Source organism: Salmo trutta, chromosome 1 (genome assembly GCF_901001165.1).
Source record: "Salmo trutta chromosome 1, fSalTru1.1, whole genome shotgun sequence".
NCBI classification, from domain to species: domain Eukaryota; kingdom Metazoa; phylum Chordata; class Actinopteri; order Salmoniformes; family Salmonidae; genus Salmo; species Salmo trutta.
Window position 1 is genome coordinate 75,752,928 of NC_042957.1, and position 17,649 is coordinate 75,770,576.

General features: G+C 41.6%; 1 protein-coding gene across 1 annotated transcript; it reads left to right on the top strand.

The window, feature by feature from the left end:
• The first annotated feature begins 881 nt into the window (after positions 1 to 881).
• Positions 882 to 16,584, top strand: LOC115207989 (zinc finger protein 2 homolog). Its single transcript, XM_029775667.1, has 3 exons — positions 882 to 1,274; positions 14,966 to 15,143; positions 15,487 to 16,584. The coding sequence occupies exons 1-3, from the start codon at positions 1,266 to 1,268 to the stop codon at positions 15,981 to 15,983; spliced, it is 684 nt and encodes a 227-aa protein (XP_029631527.1). The 5' UTR covers positions 882 to 1,265; the 3' UTR covers positions 15,984 to 16,584.
• The last annotated feature ends 1,065 nt before the right edge of the window (positions 16,585 to 17,649 follow it).

Below are 17,649 nucleotides of genomic sequence, written 5' to 3' on the forward strand. Positions count from 1 at the left end.
TAAGTTTATTGTGGTGTCTTGTATGAACATAGGGAAGAAATTCCTTACAATTTCTGTATGTTATCACTATTTATATTCATTGCGAAATAGTAGGCTGATAAATAGACAAATCAGTTGGAGTCGTGTATCTGTAACAATTGTTTGCAGACCGCCATAATACCAAAGAAGAAGACGATCCCGTCCTTCAAAACAGCTCTGCTCCGTGAAGCGCAGAAAGCATGAATGCCCTGACTTCTGCCAAGGTTGCATCGCCGTAAATGCTGTGTTGCCACTGCAGACGTCGGAGTGAACATACATCAGACTTTACTGTTTCACTGCAAGGATGGCGCAGCTGTAATTGGTATTTTATTTACGAGGCCACTCTTACTGGGCCTCAGCCAATAAAAATATCTGGACGCTCGAAGAGAACGTTGTCAGAGAAGAGGCAAAGAGAGAGGCCTACTTCGAGGGAAAATCTTTCGCCCTCCAGCAGGTGGCATTTTTTCGCTCCACCAGGCAAGGAGTTTTTGTATGGAGGTCAATGAAAGAGTGTTGAATTTGGTCAAGCAAAAAACTAATGGCTTATTTGCTATGTGAGGTTTATTTGATCGAATAAGAAGTTCCTTAGCCTGCAATCATTGGACCGCTATAAGGCATGTAAAGCCATCTAGCCATGAGCTAATTTGAAAGACAATAGCAAAGAATTTATCTAACCAAGCTGCTTTTGTTGTTTATATAAATACCTTAGATTTATGATTTTAATTAATTTTTTATTTGAAAATGTAAAAACAATACAACCACACGTGGACATAATGCATTTACTATCATTCAGGGTTATACTAAAACAGTGAAACATGTAATAATGTACAGTTTAAATAGATTCATGATATAATACATAATTATTTTCTAGCATAATGACTCCCATAACCGCCTCACCCACTTGAAGAGAGGTGTTGATGACAATGTACAGTAGGTGGCGGAACCTCTTAAATACCACAGAAGAAGCCGAAAAGCATCAACAGGAAGTTCTTTGTTACCAGCTTCTATCGAGTTTTCAAACCAAATAGAATTCCACAGGCGTTTGCAGGATGTTTCTAATGTAAGATAAGTCTACATGAGACGTTCATTTGTCACAATTTAAATCGAGTTTTGATTTTATAAAAGGTGTGGTCTATCTTTTCTTTATCTGAACGTTGCGACAAAGAAAGTAACTAGCATACACATTTAGTTTCGTGTTTTATTTGAAGAAACGTTGAAGAAAGAATACAGTAACATTAGCTTCCACGATGGATCGGGTAAGTTTGGTTGACTTTTATTAATAGTAATCCTATTGTGGTGTATAAAATGTCTAGGTCCAGTTTTCACGTTTGATCTTCCACAGCCATGAGTTCGATTTGAACAACAAGACAATTGAAACCATGGTGGTAATTTAAACCAAGTGGTTTACTAGCCTGTCGCACACAGATTGATAATACAAGGCAATGCTCAACCAGCAGCAGGTAAAGTCAGAAGCAGGGAGAAATAATTAGGCATCGGCAACACCAGTGATGTATATAAACCCTGGATTGCTGATGCTATGTATTGGCCATTGAGAGGCTTTGAAGGCACCGGTTAACTTCTTTGATCACCTCAAATTGTTTATCCTGATGTCAGTTCGACCACACACACCGTTTACACACTAATTTGTTGCGCCCAAATAAAAAAAATGACAATTAAAAATAGGTGATTTTTGTTGCTGGGCTACCAGTTAGTGCTTTTAGCTTGTGTTTGCCCCGTCTTTATACATGGGGAATACAACAATGATAGCTAGTGTCGAAGAATGATATGGAGTTAGTCCAATTATTGAGCAGGTCCTCAGCGCAAATAAGCATCAGAAATTGTCTTAGCATATCAAGATCCATCCTGATGTGGACCTCAGTCAATAGCATATGTATTGTATGTGCTGAGAAAATATACAATGTAGGCTTATTGTCAGTATTTGTCATCATATTGAGAGAATACGATCTCAGGATATTGAATGATTTCATATCCGCCCATAGGAAATGTCCATGTGTGCTTTTCAGAGTAATCCCAATATCACGTATGTCTAAAATAAAATAGTTTTGATATATAGTTTTTTACATTAGAACTTGAAAAAACATTGGAGCGAAGACATCTGGATTCAGCATTTCTGTTAAATTCAAATCTCCCTACCATCGTATCTAAGCCAATATGACACCATTGTCGATTAAAACGTTCAAATCAACTTGATTGGAGATACACAACACATTCCCCACCTCTCGTAGTGAGCTGTCTAGCCGTTACCATATTTATAACAGGGTCCTTAGCAATTGAGTTTTCAGAGTATTTTCTGCACCTACCGAGCTCAAATTCTAGACATCAGATTAAAACGAGAATATACAGTCTGCTGACTGTTGCCCTCTAATAGCTAAAATCAGTTTTGAATTAACTATTAAAGTATGAATTGACCATGGATAGTCAAAGGTAATTGTCTGCAGCTTTCACAAGGTGAATAGCTCAATTGATTGTGACGGTCTTGCATTGTAAAATATGATTCAATTCCCATTGAAAGCAAAGTACAAGAAAATGGTTGTCATTGAATTAAAGGTTGAATACCTTAAGGTCATATAACTCCGCAATAGAAACTTAACAAAGATATTTCCATTTACATTAGAGCCATGTCTTTCTTGTGCCTTTACAGCTTGTTTCTAGCCTAAAGCATTGCAGTATTGCATCCTATACATTTACATAATCAGGGTTTGGGGGGCATTAGGGGGCATGTGAATCCACCATGGCTCCTCCCACCTCCAGTAGTAGATCTAGAAGTATTGGAGAGACTACAGAAAGATAGGGAGGGTGTTGATCCATCTGATTGGTTTAAGAGATGTCTGGTTACTGTGTATCAGGATTTTGTGGCCATATATGTTACTGATGTGAAATGGCTAGTTAGTTAGCGGTGGTGCGTGCTAATAGCGTTTCAATCAGTGACGTCACTCGCTCTGAGACTTGAAGTAGGGTTTCCCCTTGCGTTGCAAGGGCCGCGGCTTTTGTGGCGCGATGGGTAACGATGCTTCGTCAGTTAAGAACACATTCTTATTTTCAATGACTGCCTTGTTCAGGGGCAGAACGACAGATTTTTACCTTGTCAGCTCGGGGTTTCAATCTTGCAACTGTAACAGTGTAGGTTCCGTCCCTCTCTTCGCCCCAACCTGGGCTCGAACCAGGGACCCTTGCACACATCAACAACTGACACCCCACGAAGCATCGTTACCCATCGCGCCACAAAGCCGCGGCCCTTGCAAGGGGAAACCCTACTTCAGGTCTCCGAGCGAGTGACGTCACTGATTGAAACGCTATTAGCGCGCACCACCGCTAACTAACTAGCCATTTCACATTGGTTACACAACCTTACGGTTAACTAGTCCAACGCTCTAACCACCTGCTTTACATTGCACTCCACGAGGAGCCTGCCTGTTACGCGAATGCAGTAAGAAGCCAAGGTAAGTTGCTAGCTAGCATTAAACTTATCTGATAAAAAAACAATCAATCAATCTTGGGCCAACTTGGGCCAACTCTTTTCTCTGTATACATCAATGATGTCGCTCTTGCTGCTGGTGAATCTCTGATCCACCTCTACGCAGACGACACCATTCTGTATACTTCTGGCCCTTCTTTGGACACTGTGTTAACAACCCTCCAGACGAGCTTCAATGCCATACAACTCTCCTTCCGTGGTCTCCAACTGCTCCTAAATACAAGTAAAACTAAATGCATGCCCTTCAACTGATCACTGCTCGCACCTGCCCGCCTGTCCAGCATCACTTCTCTGGACGGTTCTGACTTAGAATTTGTGGACAACTACAAATACCTAGGTGTCTGGTTAGACTGTAAACTCTCCTTCCAGACTCGCATTAATCATCTCCAATCCAAAGTTAAATCTAGAATTGGCTTCCTATTTCGCAACAAAGCATCCTTCACTCATGCTGCCAAACATACCCTCGTAAAACTGACCATCCTACCAATCCTCGACTTTGGCGATGTCATTTACAAAATAGCCTCCAATACCCTACTCAACAAGCTGGATGCAGTCTATCACAGTGCCATCCGTTTTGTCACCAAAGCCCTATATACTACCCACCACTGCGACCTGTACGCTCTCGTTGGCTGGCCTTCACTTCATAATCGTCGCCAAACACATTGGCTCCAGGTCATCTACAAGACCCTGCTAGGTAAAGTCCCCCCCCTATCTCCGCTCACTGGTCACCATAGCAGCACCCACCTGAAGCACGCGCTCCAGCAGGTATATCTCTCTGGTCACCCCTAAAGCCAACTCCTCCTTTGGTCGTCTCTACTTCCAGTTCTCTGCTGCCAATGACTGGAACGAACTACAAAAATCTCTGAAACTGGAAACACTTATCTCCTTCACTAGCTTTAAGCACCAGCTATCAGAGCAGCTCCCAGATCACTGCACCTGTACATAGCCCATCTATAATTTAGCCCAAACTACTACCTCTTCCCCTACTGTATTTATTTATTTTGTAACTCTGTGTTTTTGTATGTTGTCGAACTGCTTTGCTTTATCTTGGCCAGGTCGCAATTGTAAATGAGAACTTGTTCTCAACTTGCCTACCTGGTTAAATAAAGGTGACATTAAAATAAAAAAAATAAAAAATCATAATCACTAGTTAACTACACATGGTTGATATTACTAGTTTATCTAGCCTGTCCTGCGTTGCATATAATCGATGCGGTGCGCATTCGCGAAAAAGGACTGTCGTTGCTCCAACGTGTACCTACCCATAAACATCAATGCCTTTCTTAAAATCAATACACAGAAGTATCTATTTTTAAACCTGCATATTTAGCTAAAAAAATCCAGGTTAGCAGGCAATATTAACCAGGTGACATTGTGTCAGTTCTCTTGCGTTCATTGCACGCAGAGTCAGACTATATGCAACAGTTTGGGCCGCCTGGCTCGTTGCGAACTAATTTGCCAGAATTTTACGTAATTATGACATAACATTGAAGGTTGTGCAATGTAACAGGAATATTTAGACTTAGGGATGCCACCCGTTAGATAAAATACAGAACGGTTCCGTATTTCACTGAAAAAATAAACGTTTTGTTTTCGAGATGATAGTTTCCGGATTCGACCATATTAATGACCTAAGGCTCGTATTTCTGTGTGTTTATTATATTATAATACAGTCTATGATTTGATATTTGATAGAGCAGTCTGACTGAGCGGTGGTAGGCACCAGCAGGCTCGTAAGCATTCATTCAAACAGCACTTTCGTGCGTTTTGCCAGCAGCTCTTCGCAATTCTTCAAGCATTGCGTTGTTTATGACTTCAAGCCTATCAACTCCCAAGATTAGGCTGGTGTAACCGATGTGAAATGGCTAGCTAGTTAGCCGGGTGCGCGCTAATAGCGTTTCAAACGTCACTCACTCTGAGACTTGGAGTAGTTGTTCCCCTTGCTCTGCATGGGTAATGCTGCTTCAAGGGTGGCTGTTGTCAATGTGTTCCTGGTTTGAGGCCAGGTAGGAGCGAGGAGAGGGACGGAAGCTATACTGTTACACTGGCAATACTAAAGTGCCTATAAGAACATCCAATAGTCAAAGGTATATGAAATACAAATCGTATAGAGAGAAATAGTCCTATAATTCCTATAATAACTACAACCTAAAACTTCTTACCTGGGAATATTGAAGACTCATGTTAAAAGGAACCACCAGCTTTCATATGTTCTCATGTTCTGAGCAAGGAACTTAAACGTTAGCTTTTTTACATGGCACATATTGCACTTTTACTTTCTTCTCCAACACTTTGTTTTTGCATTATTTAAACCAAATTGAACATGTTTCATTATTTATTTGAGGCTAAATTGATAGTATTTATGCATTATATTAAGTTAAAATAAGTGTTCATTCAGTATTGTTGTAATTGTCATTATTACAAATAACAAACAAAAAAATTGTCAGATTAATCGGTATCAGTTTATTTGGTCCTCCAATCATCGGCATCGGCGTAAAAAAAAATCATAATCGGTCGACCTCTAGTCCAGGGTGAAGGATCCTGAGAGGATCTCTGTGATTAGGCTGAGGTCAATAGAGAGTGATTGGAATAACATGCTTCAGTAAGGTTTTATTGGGGGGTTGCAGGAATAGAACATAAATCATAGTGGATAGATGTTGTGGTGGCAGCTGCAGTGAAGTACTTGGGTGTACAATATTTTACTGCAGAGTTACAAGTTGTTTTGAACGATAAAATCCCGTCCTCCCAGTCTGCTTGCCTGGTGTAGGATCAGTGGAATAATGATGAGGTTTTAATAGGTGTAGGGTTAGTTGGTTGGGAATTTTCACAAAGTGTAATTAATTCATACTACAGAATAGTACTACATAATAGTAGGCTGATAAACAGACAAATCAGTTGGTGGCGGCATGCACCTATAAAAAAAACTTTGCGAACCGCCATAATTCCAAAGAAGAATTAGACCCCATCCTTCACAGTCTGCTCTGCTCCGTGGATCGCAGGAAGGATGAATGCCCCAACCTCTACCAAGGCTGCTTCGCTGTAAATTGTTTATGGCCGCTACAGATGTCGGATTGAACAGACATCGGGTTTTACTGGTTCGCTCCACGGAGAGCGCTGCTGTAACCCGTCTAGTATTTTATAGGCTACTTTTGCTGTGTCTGAGACAATTCAAACTATCTGGACTCTCGAAGAGGACGTTGTTCCAACAGACTCTGGTAGAAGTAGACGATAAGAGACAACAGGATTCTTGGTGAATAGGGCGTTAAACGTTTTATTGACTTTAATAGATCAGGTAAAATCTTATCCAGGATCTATCAGAAGTAAGATTAATCCACATCAGACACTTATTTGTCACAACTTAAATCGAGTTTTGATATTTAAAAATGTTTGATTGCTCTGGTCTAGCTGTTCTTTATCTGAACGCTGTAACAAAGACAGTAACTGTAGTGTAAGCTAGCTATAGATTTACTGTCACGTTTTCGTTGTTGAAGAAACGCTAAAGAAAGAATAGCTTCCACGATGGATCAGGTAAATTTGGTTTACTTTTATTAACAGTATGCCTAATGTGGTATATAATATGTATAGGCCTAGTTTTAATCATCTTTGACCTTCCATATCCCTTCGCTCCCTTTGAACAGCTGGACAAAATAAACAATGATGGTAATAAAAACCAGGGATATTTTGTCCTTCAGCCAAGTAGCCTACTAGCCTAAAGCACAGTTTGATACAAGGCAATATGTAACGAGCAGGTAAAGTCAGAACCATGGAGAAATAATGAGGACAAGGTTCACCTTACAGTAGTAACGTTGAGTGGGTAAAATAACATGGTCAAGCAAGTTCATGTTTCTGACATTTTCGAACTACTAAAGAACTTGATTTAGTTACCGCAAAGATAACAGGGGCTGCCTCAACTATTCCAGCACTACTTCAACATAATCTAATCAAATCAAATTTATTTATATAGCCCTTCGTACATCAGCTGAAATCTCAAAGTGCTGTACAGAAACCCAGCCTAAAACCCCAAACAGCAAGCAATGCATGTGAAAGAAGCACGGTGGCTGGGAAAAACTCCCTAGGAAAAACTCCTGAGAAAGGCCAAAAACCTAGGAAGAAACCTAGAGAGGAACCAGGCTATGAGGGGTGGCCAGTCCTCTTCTGGCTGTGCCGGGTGGATATTATAACAGAACATGGTCAAGATGTTAAAATGTTCGTAAATGACCAGCATGGTCAAATAATAATAATCATAGTAGTTGTCGAGGGTGCACAGGTCAGGGTTCCGTAGCCGCAGGCAGAACAGTTGAAACTGGAGCAGCAGCATGGCCAGGTGGACTGGGGACAGCAAGGAGTCATCATGCCAGGTAGTCCTGAGGCATGGTCCTAGGGCTCAGGTCCTCCGAGAGAAAGAAAGAAAGAGAGAAAGAGAGAATTAGAGAGAGCATATTTACATTCACACAGGACACCGGATAAGACAAGAGAATACTCCAGATGTAACAGACTGACCCTAGCCCCCCGACACATAAACTACTGCAGCATAAATACTGGAGGCTGAGACAGGAGGGATCAGAAGACACTGTGGCCCCATCCGATGATACCCCCGGACAGGGCCAAACACCTAATCACCTAGGTTTAGTCTACAACAGTGACAACTAAAAGATGCCATAAACGATTTTGTCCCATCAACCTAAGCTAAATATGATGTGTCTATCCATGGTACCGATTTCTGTGTGTTGACTCAACGAATTTGTAGATGGATACAGTACACGCTTTTAGTTTTTGTTGTGCTATACAACCTGGCTAAAATGCTAGCTCGGTAGCCTTTAATTCATGGCCAACGATGCGCTAGTCCGTCATGTTAATTGCCCCTTTTCAAATTATTACTCTTTTTTGATTAGTAACTTTGATATACGCATCTCACTACCAACACATTTTCAAAAAATATCATTTGGACTATTATTATTATGTTATATTCCATTCCATTATAGTCGTGAGTTTAGAGTGTTTTCTGCACCTGTTTAGCTCAAATTCTTGCTTTGGATTAAAAACAACACTTGTTTTTATTTAGCCTTAATCTGATCAGGGAGTCAGACATATAGCTTCCATAAAGTGACCTTTGGACTTTTCAGATTGACACATTTTGTAAATGCATAATTTTTTATTACATTGATAATTTATCGCTCTCACGTGCACATTTCCGTCCATTATGAATCAATGATGTGCGACCTTTTTGTGGCATTTCTGATATTACTAATTGATTTTCAGACAAATCTCAAGAGTTCTATCAAACCTGGTCAGGAACTCTGTTGCTTGGCAACAATACAGCTGCTATTAGCTAAAGTTAACTTAGCTGTTGGACTTCGGAAAACAAGCTAACTTTTGTAGCTAGCTAGCTAACGAACAGGCAAAGAACATTAACTAGCTGTAATTGTTTATGGAAGGGTTGTTACGCAAATAACTGCAGCCATTAGTTAGCTAGCAGACAACAACAGCTGACAACAATAGCTAGTTCATGTCCAAATGGCAGTCATACATTTTCCCACAAAACATGGTTAGCTAGTTACATCAGTTAAAAACAAAATTGTCACGCTGCTACCTTACAATGCATGCAATGGACTTTTGCAACGTGTTCTAATCAAAGGAGAAGCTTTTATATTTCTACAAAACCATCAAACTTCATTAATAACTACTGCAGTAATGGAGTGTTAACGGTCACCCAATGGTGTAGAGTTAAAAGCCCAAAATAAGCAGGGTTAGGAATAAGATATGTGAAATGATACAAGGGTACATTGTGCTTTCACGCAACAGACAGCAAGATTTACATGGCGCCAAATGTCTGTCTCTAGGTCATTTACTACTTGTTTATACAGAAATGATAATGCATAGGACACTGGGTCCTTCCCACAACAGATGAAGTCCATTTGCGATGTGGGAGAGAAACTGGAGGGAGAGTTTGCCTGGCCCTGGCAGACAGAACAGCATTTCACACATATACTAATCATGGAATGGAATGTAGTCTTTACGTCTTGTCACCAGGGGCGAAAATCTGATATCAACTTTGGAGGGGACAATTACATTACATTTTCTCAAGAGCAATTCCTGAGGGGGACACCAAAAGTAGTGCTGTAACACATAGCCTACATTGTAATATGGTAAATGTATATTGAGGAACCAAAGAAATAAGGTGTTTGCCGTACTCCTAACTACCGGTACCCAAAACTACACAACTAATCACAACAGCAATACCATTGCCTTTAACAAATCTTAGTTCAGTCACCAGTTTAAGTTGAGAGTGGGGGTATCCATGGCATTTTCCAATTATGTTCATATTTTACAAGTCAAAAAAATGGAGAACCTTTCATAATGTTGCCAAACAAAGACTCAACAAACTTACCTGAGACTCCCTGTCTCTGCCAGTCTGTCCCTGCATATCTGTCCCCAACTCTGCTGTCTGTGTGCCATCTGTTGCCTGCTCTGCCTAATGACATCATTGTGAAACATTTCCATTAGAATTTCATTTCTTTCTTATGAACATTTTATCAACTAGTCTTTGAGATATTAGGCTACTAGGGTTCTTACGTTGCGTTTTGGTTTACTGAAAAATACTCTGATGTCCGTCTTTTATTTTTCTGCCATTTTTCTACCTGGCTGGCTGGCTGGCTGGCTGGCTGGCTGGCTACACACACACAGTGTGTAGGTTATTTACAGTAGGAGATTGGCTTCTATCATCTTTTATCATTCTATTTGGGCTTCGATCTAAAAGGTAGCTAGCAAATGTGAAACGGATTAAAATGACAAGAGTTGACAGCTGTGTGAGTTCACCATTTACACAACATATGCTGCAACCTTTTGTAATTTTAATAGTTTGTTTCATATTGGCTGGCTTCCAACAATAGCTGAATTTGCAAAGCTAGCGAGCACCAATTCCGTTTCAGTGGTGTTTGCTATAATCTTTGCTACCCGGGTTAAATAAAGGTGAAATAAAATAAATAAATAAAACTTCCCTTGCGACAATTTAGCTTTTGCAACGAGACCATTAAATATATTTAAGACAATGGTAGAAGAGAGTGTAGTTCTGTTCAGTTTGGACTTCAGTTTATCGCTAACCTTATCGCAGGGACTTTGAAGCACTAACTTACATCATCTGCGTGCTGATCTTGGAATAAATTGACGATAGCAAAGATCCCATCTTTGACGAGGCCACATAAATGGAATAGGTACTAGCTAGCTTAATAGTTAATATTTGCGCGCTAGCTCTGCATATTCAGCTAGTGTGTGTGCGCGATTGACTGGATTAACCTCACTTCAGTTATGTTCATTGAGTGCCTTTCAGACAGTAGATACGACCCGTCTGTTACCTTGCCAACTAAGGAACTGGCAGTGGATCAAAACATTGTGAGGCAAAGGGTGGGGGGGGTCGCAATCTTTTGAATCTTAAAAACGCGCTATTAAGTGTCTATAATCAGCACAATTGCTTTCATTGCGTATTATTAATATTATTTAAATTACATAGTTATGTTTCAGTGATATATTGGGGGGGACAAATATTTTTCCAAGGATGGGGGGGTCGTGTGTCCCCCCGGGATTTCCGCCCCTGCTTATCACCAAGGCATCATAAATCAACTACCAGCATTAAGCCTCAGAGGCTCCTCTCAGGCCAACAGACTGTGTGAAAGTACTAATTGAAGAATATTCTAATATAAAAGTTCATTTGAATAACAATGTTGTAATTTCCACCGCAAACGCTAGCTAGCTACTCCATAGTTCAAGCTATGGTAAGGGCTAGCCATTTTTTCACTGTCAGACAGGACACAACTCAAACTGTAGCTGAGAAAACAAATACAATCAGATTGTATTGGTCACATACACATACTTAGCAGATGTTATTGCGGGTGTAGTGAAATGCTTGTGTTCCTAGTTCCAACAGTGCAGTAATATCTAACAATTCACAACAATAATGTTACACACGAATCTAAAAGCAAAATAATGAAATTAAGAAATGTAGAAATATTAGTCCAGAGTATATATACAGTGCATTCATAAGTATGTGGACCACCCTTCAAATGATCGGATTTGGCTATTTCAGCCACACCCATGGTTGACAGGTGTATAAAATTGAGCACACCGCCATGCAATCTCCATAGACAAACATTGGCAGTAGAATGGCCTTACTGAAGAGTTCAGTGACTTTCAACGTGGCACCATAATAGGATGCTACCTTTCCAACAAGCCCTGCTAGAGCTTCCCCGGTCAACTGTAAGTCCTTTTATTGTGAAGTAGAACGTCTAGGAGCAACAATGGGTCAATCGAGAAGGGGTACGCCACACAAGCTCACAGAACGGGACCACCGAGTACTGAAGCGCGCAGTGAGTAAAAATTGTCCGTCCTCGGTTGCAACACTCCCTACCGAGTTCCAAACTGCCTCTGGACACAACGGCAGCACAATAACTGTTCGTCGGTAGTTTCATGAAATGGGTTTCCATAGCTGAGCAGCCGCACATAATCCAAAGATCACCATGCGCAATGCCAAGCGTCGGCTTGAGTGGTGTAAGGCTCGCCGCCGACGGACCAGTCTGGGTTTGGCAGATGCCAGGAGAACGCTACCTGCCCCAATGCATAGTGCCAACTGTACATTTTGGTGGAGGAGGAATAATTGTCTGGGGCTGTTTTTCATGGTTCGGGCTTGGTCCCTTAGTTACAGTGAAGGGAGTTCTAGAATTACGTTCTAGACGATTCTGTGCTTCCAACTTTGTGGCAACAGTTTGGGGAAGGCCCTTTCCTGTTTCAGCATGACATTGCCAACCTCCATACAGAAATGGTTTGTTGAGATTGGTGTGGAAGAACTTGACTGGCCCGCACAGAGCCCTGACCGCAACCCCATCAAACACCTTTGGGATGAATTGGAACACAGACCGCAAGCCAGGCTTAATTAGCCAACATTAGTGCACGACCTCACCAATGCTCGTGGCTGAATTGAAACAAGTCCCCGAAGCAATGTTCCAACATCTCGTGGAAAGCCTTCCCTGGAGAGTGGAGGCTGTTATAGCAGCAAAGGGGGGGACCAACTCCATATTAATGTCCATGATTTTGAAATGAGATGTTCGACGAGCGCATGTCTACATACTACATACATACATGTAGTGTAATGGGATTGGATTTGTTGTGTAAATTCTACACAGGGACACTTAAGATAATCACAAATGAATCATTGTTTATAATCAGCATGATGGAGAGGTCAGTCAAACTTGGAGGCATAAAGTACCGTTCTGAAGGTAGCTCCCTCGGCAGTCCCGTTAGATCTCTTATATACTGGTTACAGACACGTTACATAGTCATCATTCATAGGGTTGGTTCTGGCATGTGTCTGGCACCATCTCCTGTCTTAACTTATAGAACATATTCTGGACGATCTACCAGATGCTCCTAAGGAGGGGGTCATATCTTTACCAAGCACAGGCAGGAACCAAGGATTATTTATGACACAATGACAAAATGAACATTTTCAAGGCTACTATTCACATAATATTTTCCATCACAGGATGTATAGACATTATGGACAGTATGTGGATAGAATATTTAGTATATCATACACACACACAAAATTCCATAATACATATTCTACAGATATACAGTATGTGGATAGAATATTTAGTATATATACAGCAATAGTTGAATAGGATGGCCTTGACTAGAATATAGTATATACATATGAAGTGGTTAAAACAGTATGTAAACATTATTAAAGTGACCAGTGTTCCATGTCTATGTACATAGGGCAGCAGCCTCTAAGTTACATGGTAGCACAACTGGGTGTTGGTCAGCTAGTGACAGTGACTACGATCAAGGCAGGGTACTGGGTGGAGGCTGGTTAGTGACAGTGACTACGTTCAAGGCAGGGTACTGGGTGGAGGCTGGTTAGTGACAGTGACTACGTTCAGGGCAGGGTACTGGGTGGAGGCTGGTTAGTGACAGTGACTACGTTCAAGGCAGGGTACTGGGTGGAGGCTGGTTAGTGACAGTGACTACGTTCAAGGCAGGGTACTGGGTGGAGGCTGGTTAGTGACAGTGACTACGTTCAGGGCAGGGCACTGGGTGGAGGCTGGTTAGTGACAGTGACTACGTTCAAGGCAGGGTACTGGGTGGAGGCTGGTTAGTGACAGTGACTACGTTCAAGGCAGGGTACTGGGTGGAGGCTGGTTAGTGACAGTGACTACGTTCAAGGCAGGGTACTGGGTGGAGGCTGGTTAGTGATGGCTATTTAACAGTCTGACGGCCTTGAGTTAGAGCCTGAAAAACAGCTTCTATGTCCCAGCTTTGATGCACCTGTACTAACCTCGCCTTCTGGGTATTAGGGGCCAAGATTAATTTCTTCAGCCTCCTGAGGTTGAAGAGGTGCTGTTCAGCCTTCTTCACCACATTGTCTGTGTGGGTGGACCATTTCAGATTTTCAGTGATGTGTACAAAAGAAACTTGACCGTCGATGTGGATGGGCAGAGAGTAGCAGATTGGAGTCGGGATCTGATTTGCCGAAGGGAGGGCGGAGGAGGTTAAATACACATGTAAACAGCATGTTGTTTACTGCAGTGTTCAAATGCATGTTTTCTTGCATCAGAACAAACTCACCAGTTTCGTACATCCAAAATAGATTCTAGTATGCTCCTTTTCCTGTCTTGAATTTTTTATCCAAATATGTGTTGATCAACATTGCCAAAATAACAACTCTGCCATTAGACAGGCTTGATTGCATCTACAGCTCTGATCTGGATGGTAGACTAGCCCATGTGTTGGATATTTGTCAACGGCAATTCCAGTGGTGTGGCGCATTGGGTGGCGGAGGGGCTAATGCCCCCCAAACCCTGATTATATAAATGTATAGGGTGCATAACTGTGCTACGCTTTAGGCTAGAAACAAGCTGTAAAAGGCACCAGAAAGACATGGCTCTATTGTACATAGGGATAACTGTATAAATTGACATTCATTTAATTTAGGGTGGAAGGTAAAACCAAATAATTAATGAATTTGGCTCCAAATACTACATCATAATGAGCAGCAGTAGGTCAGGTGTTTTGGTTTTTCCTCTGGTTATTTTGACAAATCACTATTTGGCAGAGGTTGGCGTCCTCCTCGTTCCATCATCTCTTAAGCTCACCTCCTAACACGTATGAACCCAGCACTAAATAGAGCGGCTGACCAACCAAGATTAACTCAGGGGTGAAAGATGTGTTCAACTCCAATGACTGCTTAAAGGTTCTGAACATAAGACAAGGGGCATTACAAGTACCACTTCCATTTAGAAAAAGTGAATTGAAAAAAACTGCATTTGTGGAAAGTAGTGAACTATTGCACACTTCAGGAGAAAGGAGGTATTATAAGGATGCACCAATCAGATATAGAATAAAGTAATCAAATGTTTGGTCTAATGATATTCTATGTACAATACTTCCTGTGGTCACCAGGACAGAGCTAGTCCATCCCCCTCCACCCTGCCAGAGTCCCCTGGTCACAACTCTCCTGGTAGCTCCTTACTGCTGGGTCTGAAGAGGGTGTCTGTGCTGCTGGTCGACTGCAGGAAAACACCAGGGCAGAGTGGAACTGTGAGAGAAGGACACGAGGAGGAAGATTTGATTTCATCAAGTAAGAACAATGGGGGGGTGGATGAGACTACAATCTGTTTCTGTAACTTCTGTTAATTGATTTATAAACAGTATACACTCAGTAGTCAGTAAATAGTCGATCCAGTTTTGTGAATATGGGGGGGGGGATGGGGTTACCTAATAAACTGGCCACTGAGTGTATATTGATAAGGGCAGCAGGTAGGTTAGTGGTTAAGAGTGTTGGGCCACTAATCGAACGGTTGCTGATTCGAATCTCTGAGCCGACAATGTAAAAATCTGTCTGTGCCCTTGAGCAAGGTACTTAACCCTAATTGCTCCTGTAAGTCTGCTAAACCTAGTTATCCAATGTCATTGTTTCACAGGGGACACACCAAACCGTTGTTCTCTCAGTGGGAGGGACTTATCATCTGGGGAGCCTCAACAACATCATGTTGCTGACGAGACAGAGAAGAGTGTCTCCAGATCAGAACATCTCAAGAAACACCAGCAGAGACGTACAGGGAAGAAACCTCATCACTGCTGCTCTGACTGTGGGAAGAGTTTCACAAGCCAGAGTGGCTTCATTATTCACTGTGATCAGTGTGGGAAGAGTTTTGCTGCATCAAACACCTTCAAATCTAATGTAAGAATTCATACAGTGGAAAAGCCTTACCCCTGCCTTGATTGTGGGAAAAGCTTTGTTAGTGCAGGAGCCTTAACCATACACCAGCGCATACATACTGGAGAGAAGCCTTATAGCTGTCATCAGTGTGGGAAGAGCTTCAATCAGTCAGTCAACCTGACTACACACCAGCTAATACACACAGGAGAGAAGCCTTATAGATGTGATCAGTGTGGAAAGAGCTTTTCAATATCATAAAAACTAACCATACACCAGCGAATACACACAGGAGAGAAGCCTTATAGCTGTGATCAGTGTGGAAAGAGCTTTGCTGTGTCAGAAAAACTAACTATACACCAGCGAATACACACAGGAGAGAAGCCTTATAGCTGTGGTCAGTGTGGGAAGAGCTTTTCTGTAGTTTCCTCCCTGATTAGACACCAGCTAACACACACTGGAGAGAGAACTTATGTTTGTCTATGTGGGAAGAGCTTTGGTCTAGCTTCCTCCCTGACTGTACACCAGCGAACACACACAGGAGAGAAGCCCTATAGCTGTGATCAGTGTGGGAAGAGCTTTGCTGTATCAGAAAAACTAACTATACACCAGCGAATACACACAGGAGAGAAGCCTTACAGCTGTGATCATTGTGGAAAGAGCTTTGCTCAATCAGTAAGCCTGAATTCACACAAGCGAACACACACTAGAGAGAAACCCTATGTCTGTTTATGTGGAAAGAGCTTTGCTCATTTAGGGCCAATGAAAAAACACCAGAAAGCAAAAATGTGTCATATTTCATCTCCCTCCTATTCGACACCGGTTCCAGATCCCTAAATAAAGGATCAGTATAAAACATCTAGTGAAGAGGTTCCAGATCCCTAAATAAAGGATCAGTATAAAACATCTAGTGAAGAGGTTCCAGATCCCTAAATAAAGGATCAGTATAAAACATCTAGTGAAGAGGTTCCAGATCCCTAAATAAAGGATCTGTAGAAAACATTTAGTGAACATCTGTCAAGTATACTCCCTCCAGTGCTCTAGGTCACCAGGCTGCTCATTATTGCACACACCTGTCACCATTGTTACACGCACCAGCACCTCAGACTCACCTGGACTTCATCACCTTCTTGATTACCTTCTCTTTATCTGTCACTCCCTTTGGTTCCTTCCCCAGGCGTTATTGTTTCATGTCTGTAGCTGCTCGTGGTTCTTGTTTTGGCCATGTTTGTTTATTTACAAAGTGATTCACTCCCTGCACTTGCTTCAGGACTCTCAGCATACACATTACATCATCTCCCTATCTTAATCAGGTTACTAAGTCTGATTAACCGTGGTAACCTGTATGGAGCATAATATGTATCTTCAAATCATATTTTATTGGTCACATACACATCGTTAGCAGTGTAGTGAAATGCTTGTGCTTTTTAGTTCCGACAGTGCAGCAATGTCTAACAAGTAATATCTAACAATTCCACAACATATACCTAAAACACACATCTAAGTAGAGGAATGGAATTAAGAATATATAAATATATGGAGGAGCAAAGTCAGAGTGGCATAGACTGAGATACAGTAAATGGTATAGAATACAGTATATTCATATGAGATGAGTAATGTTTACATAACTTATATTAAAGTGACTAGTGTTCCATTTATTAAAGTGGCCAATGACAGTCTGTATGTAGGTAGCAACCTCTGTGCTAGTGATAGCTGTTTAACAGTCTGATGGCCTTGATAGAAGCTGTTTTTCAGTCTCGGTCCCAGCTTTGCACCTGTACTGACCTCACCTGGATGATAGCGGGGTGAACAGGCAGTGGCTCGGGTGGTTGGTGTTGTATTTTATTTTTATTTCACCTTTATTTAACCAGGAAGGCTAGTTGAGAACAAAAACTGCTACCTGGCCAAGATAAAGCAAAGCAGTGCG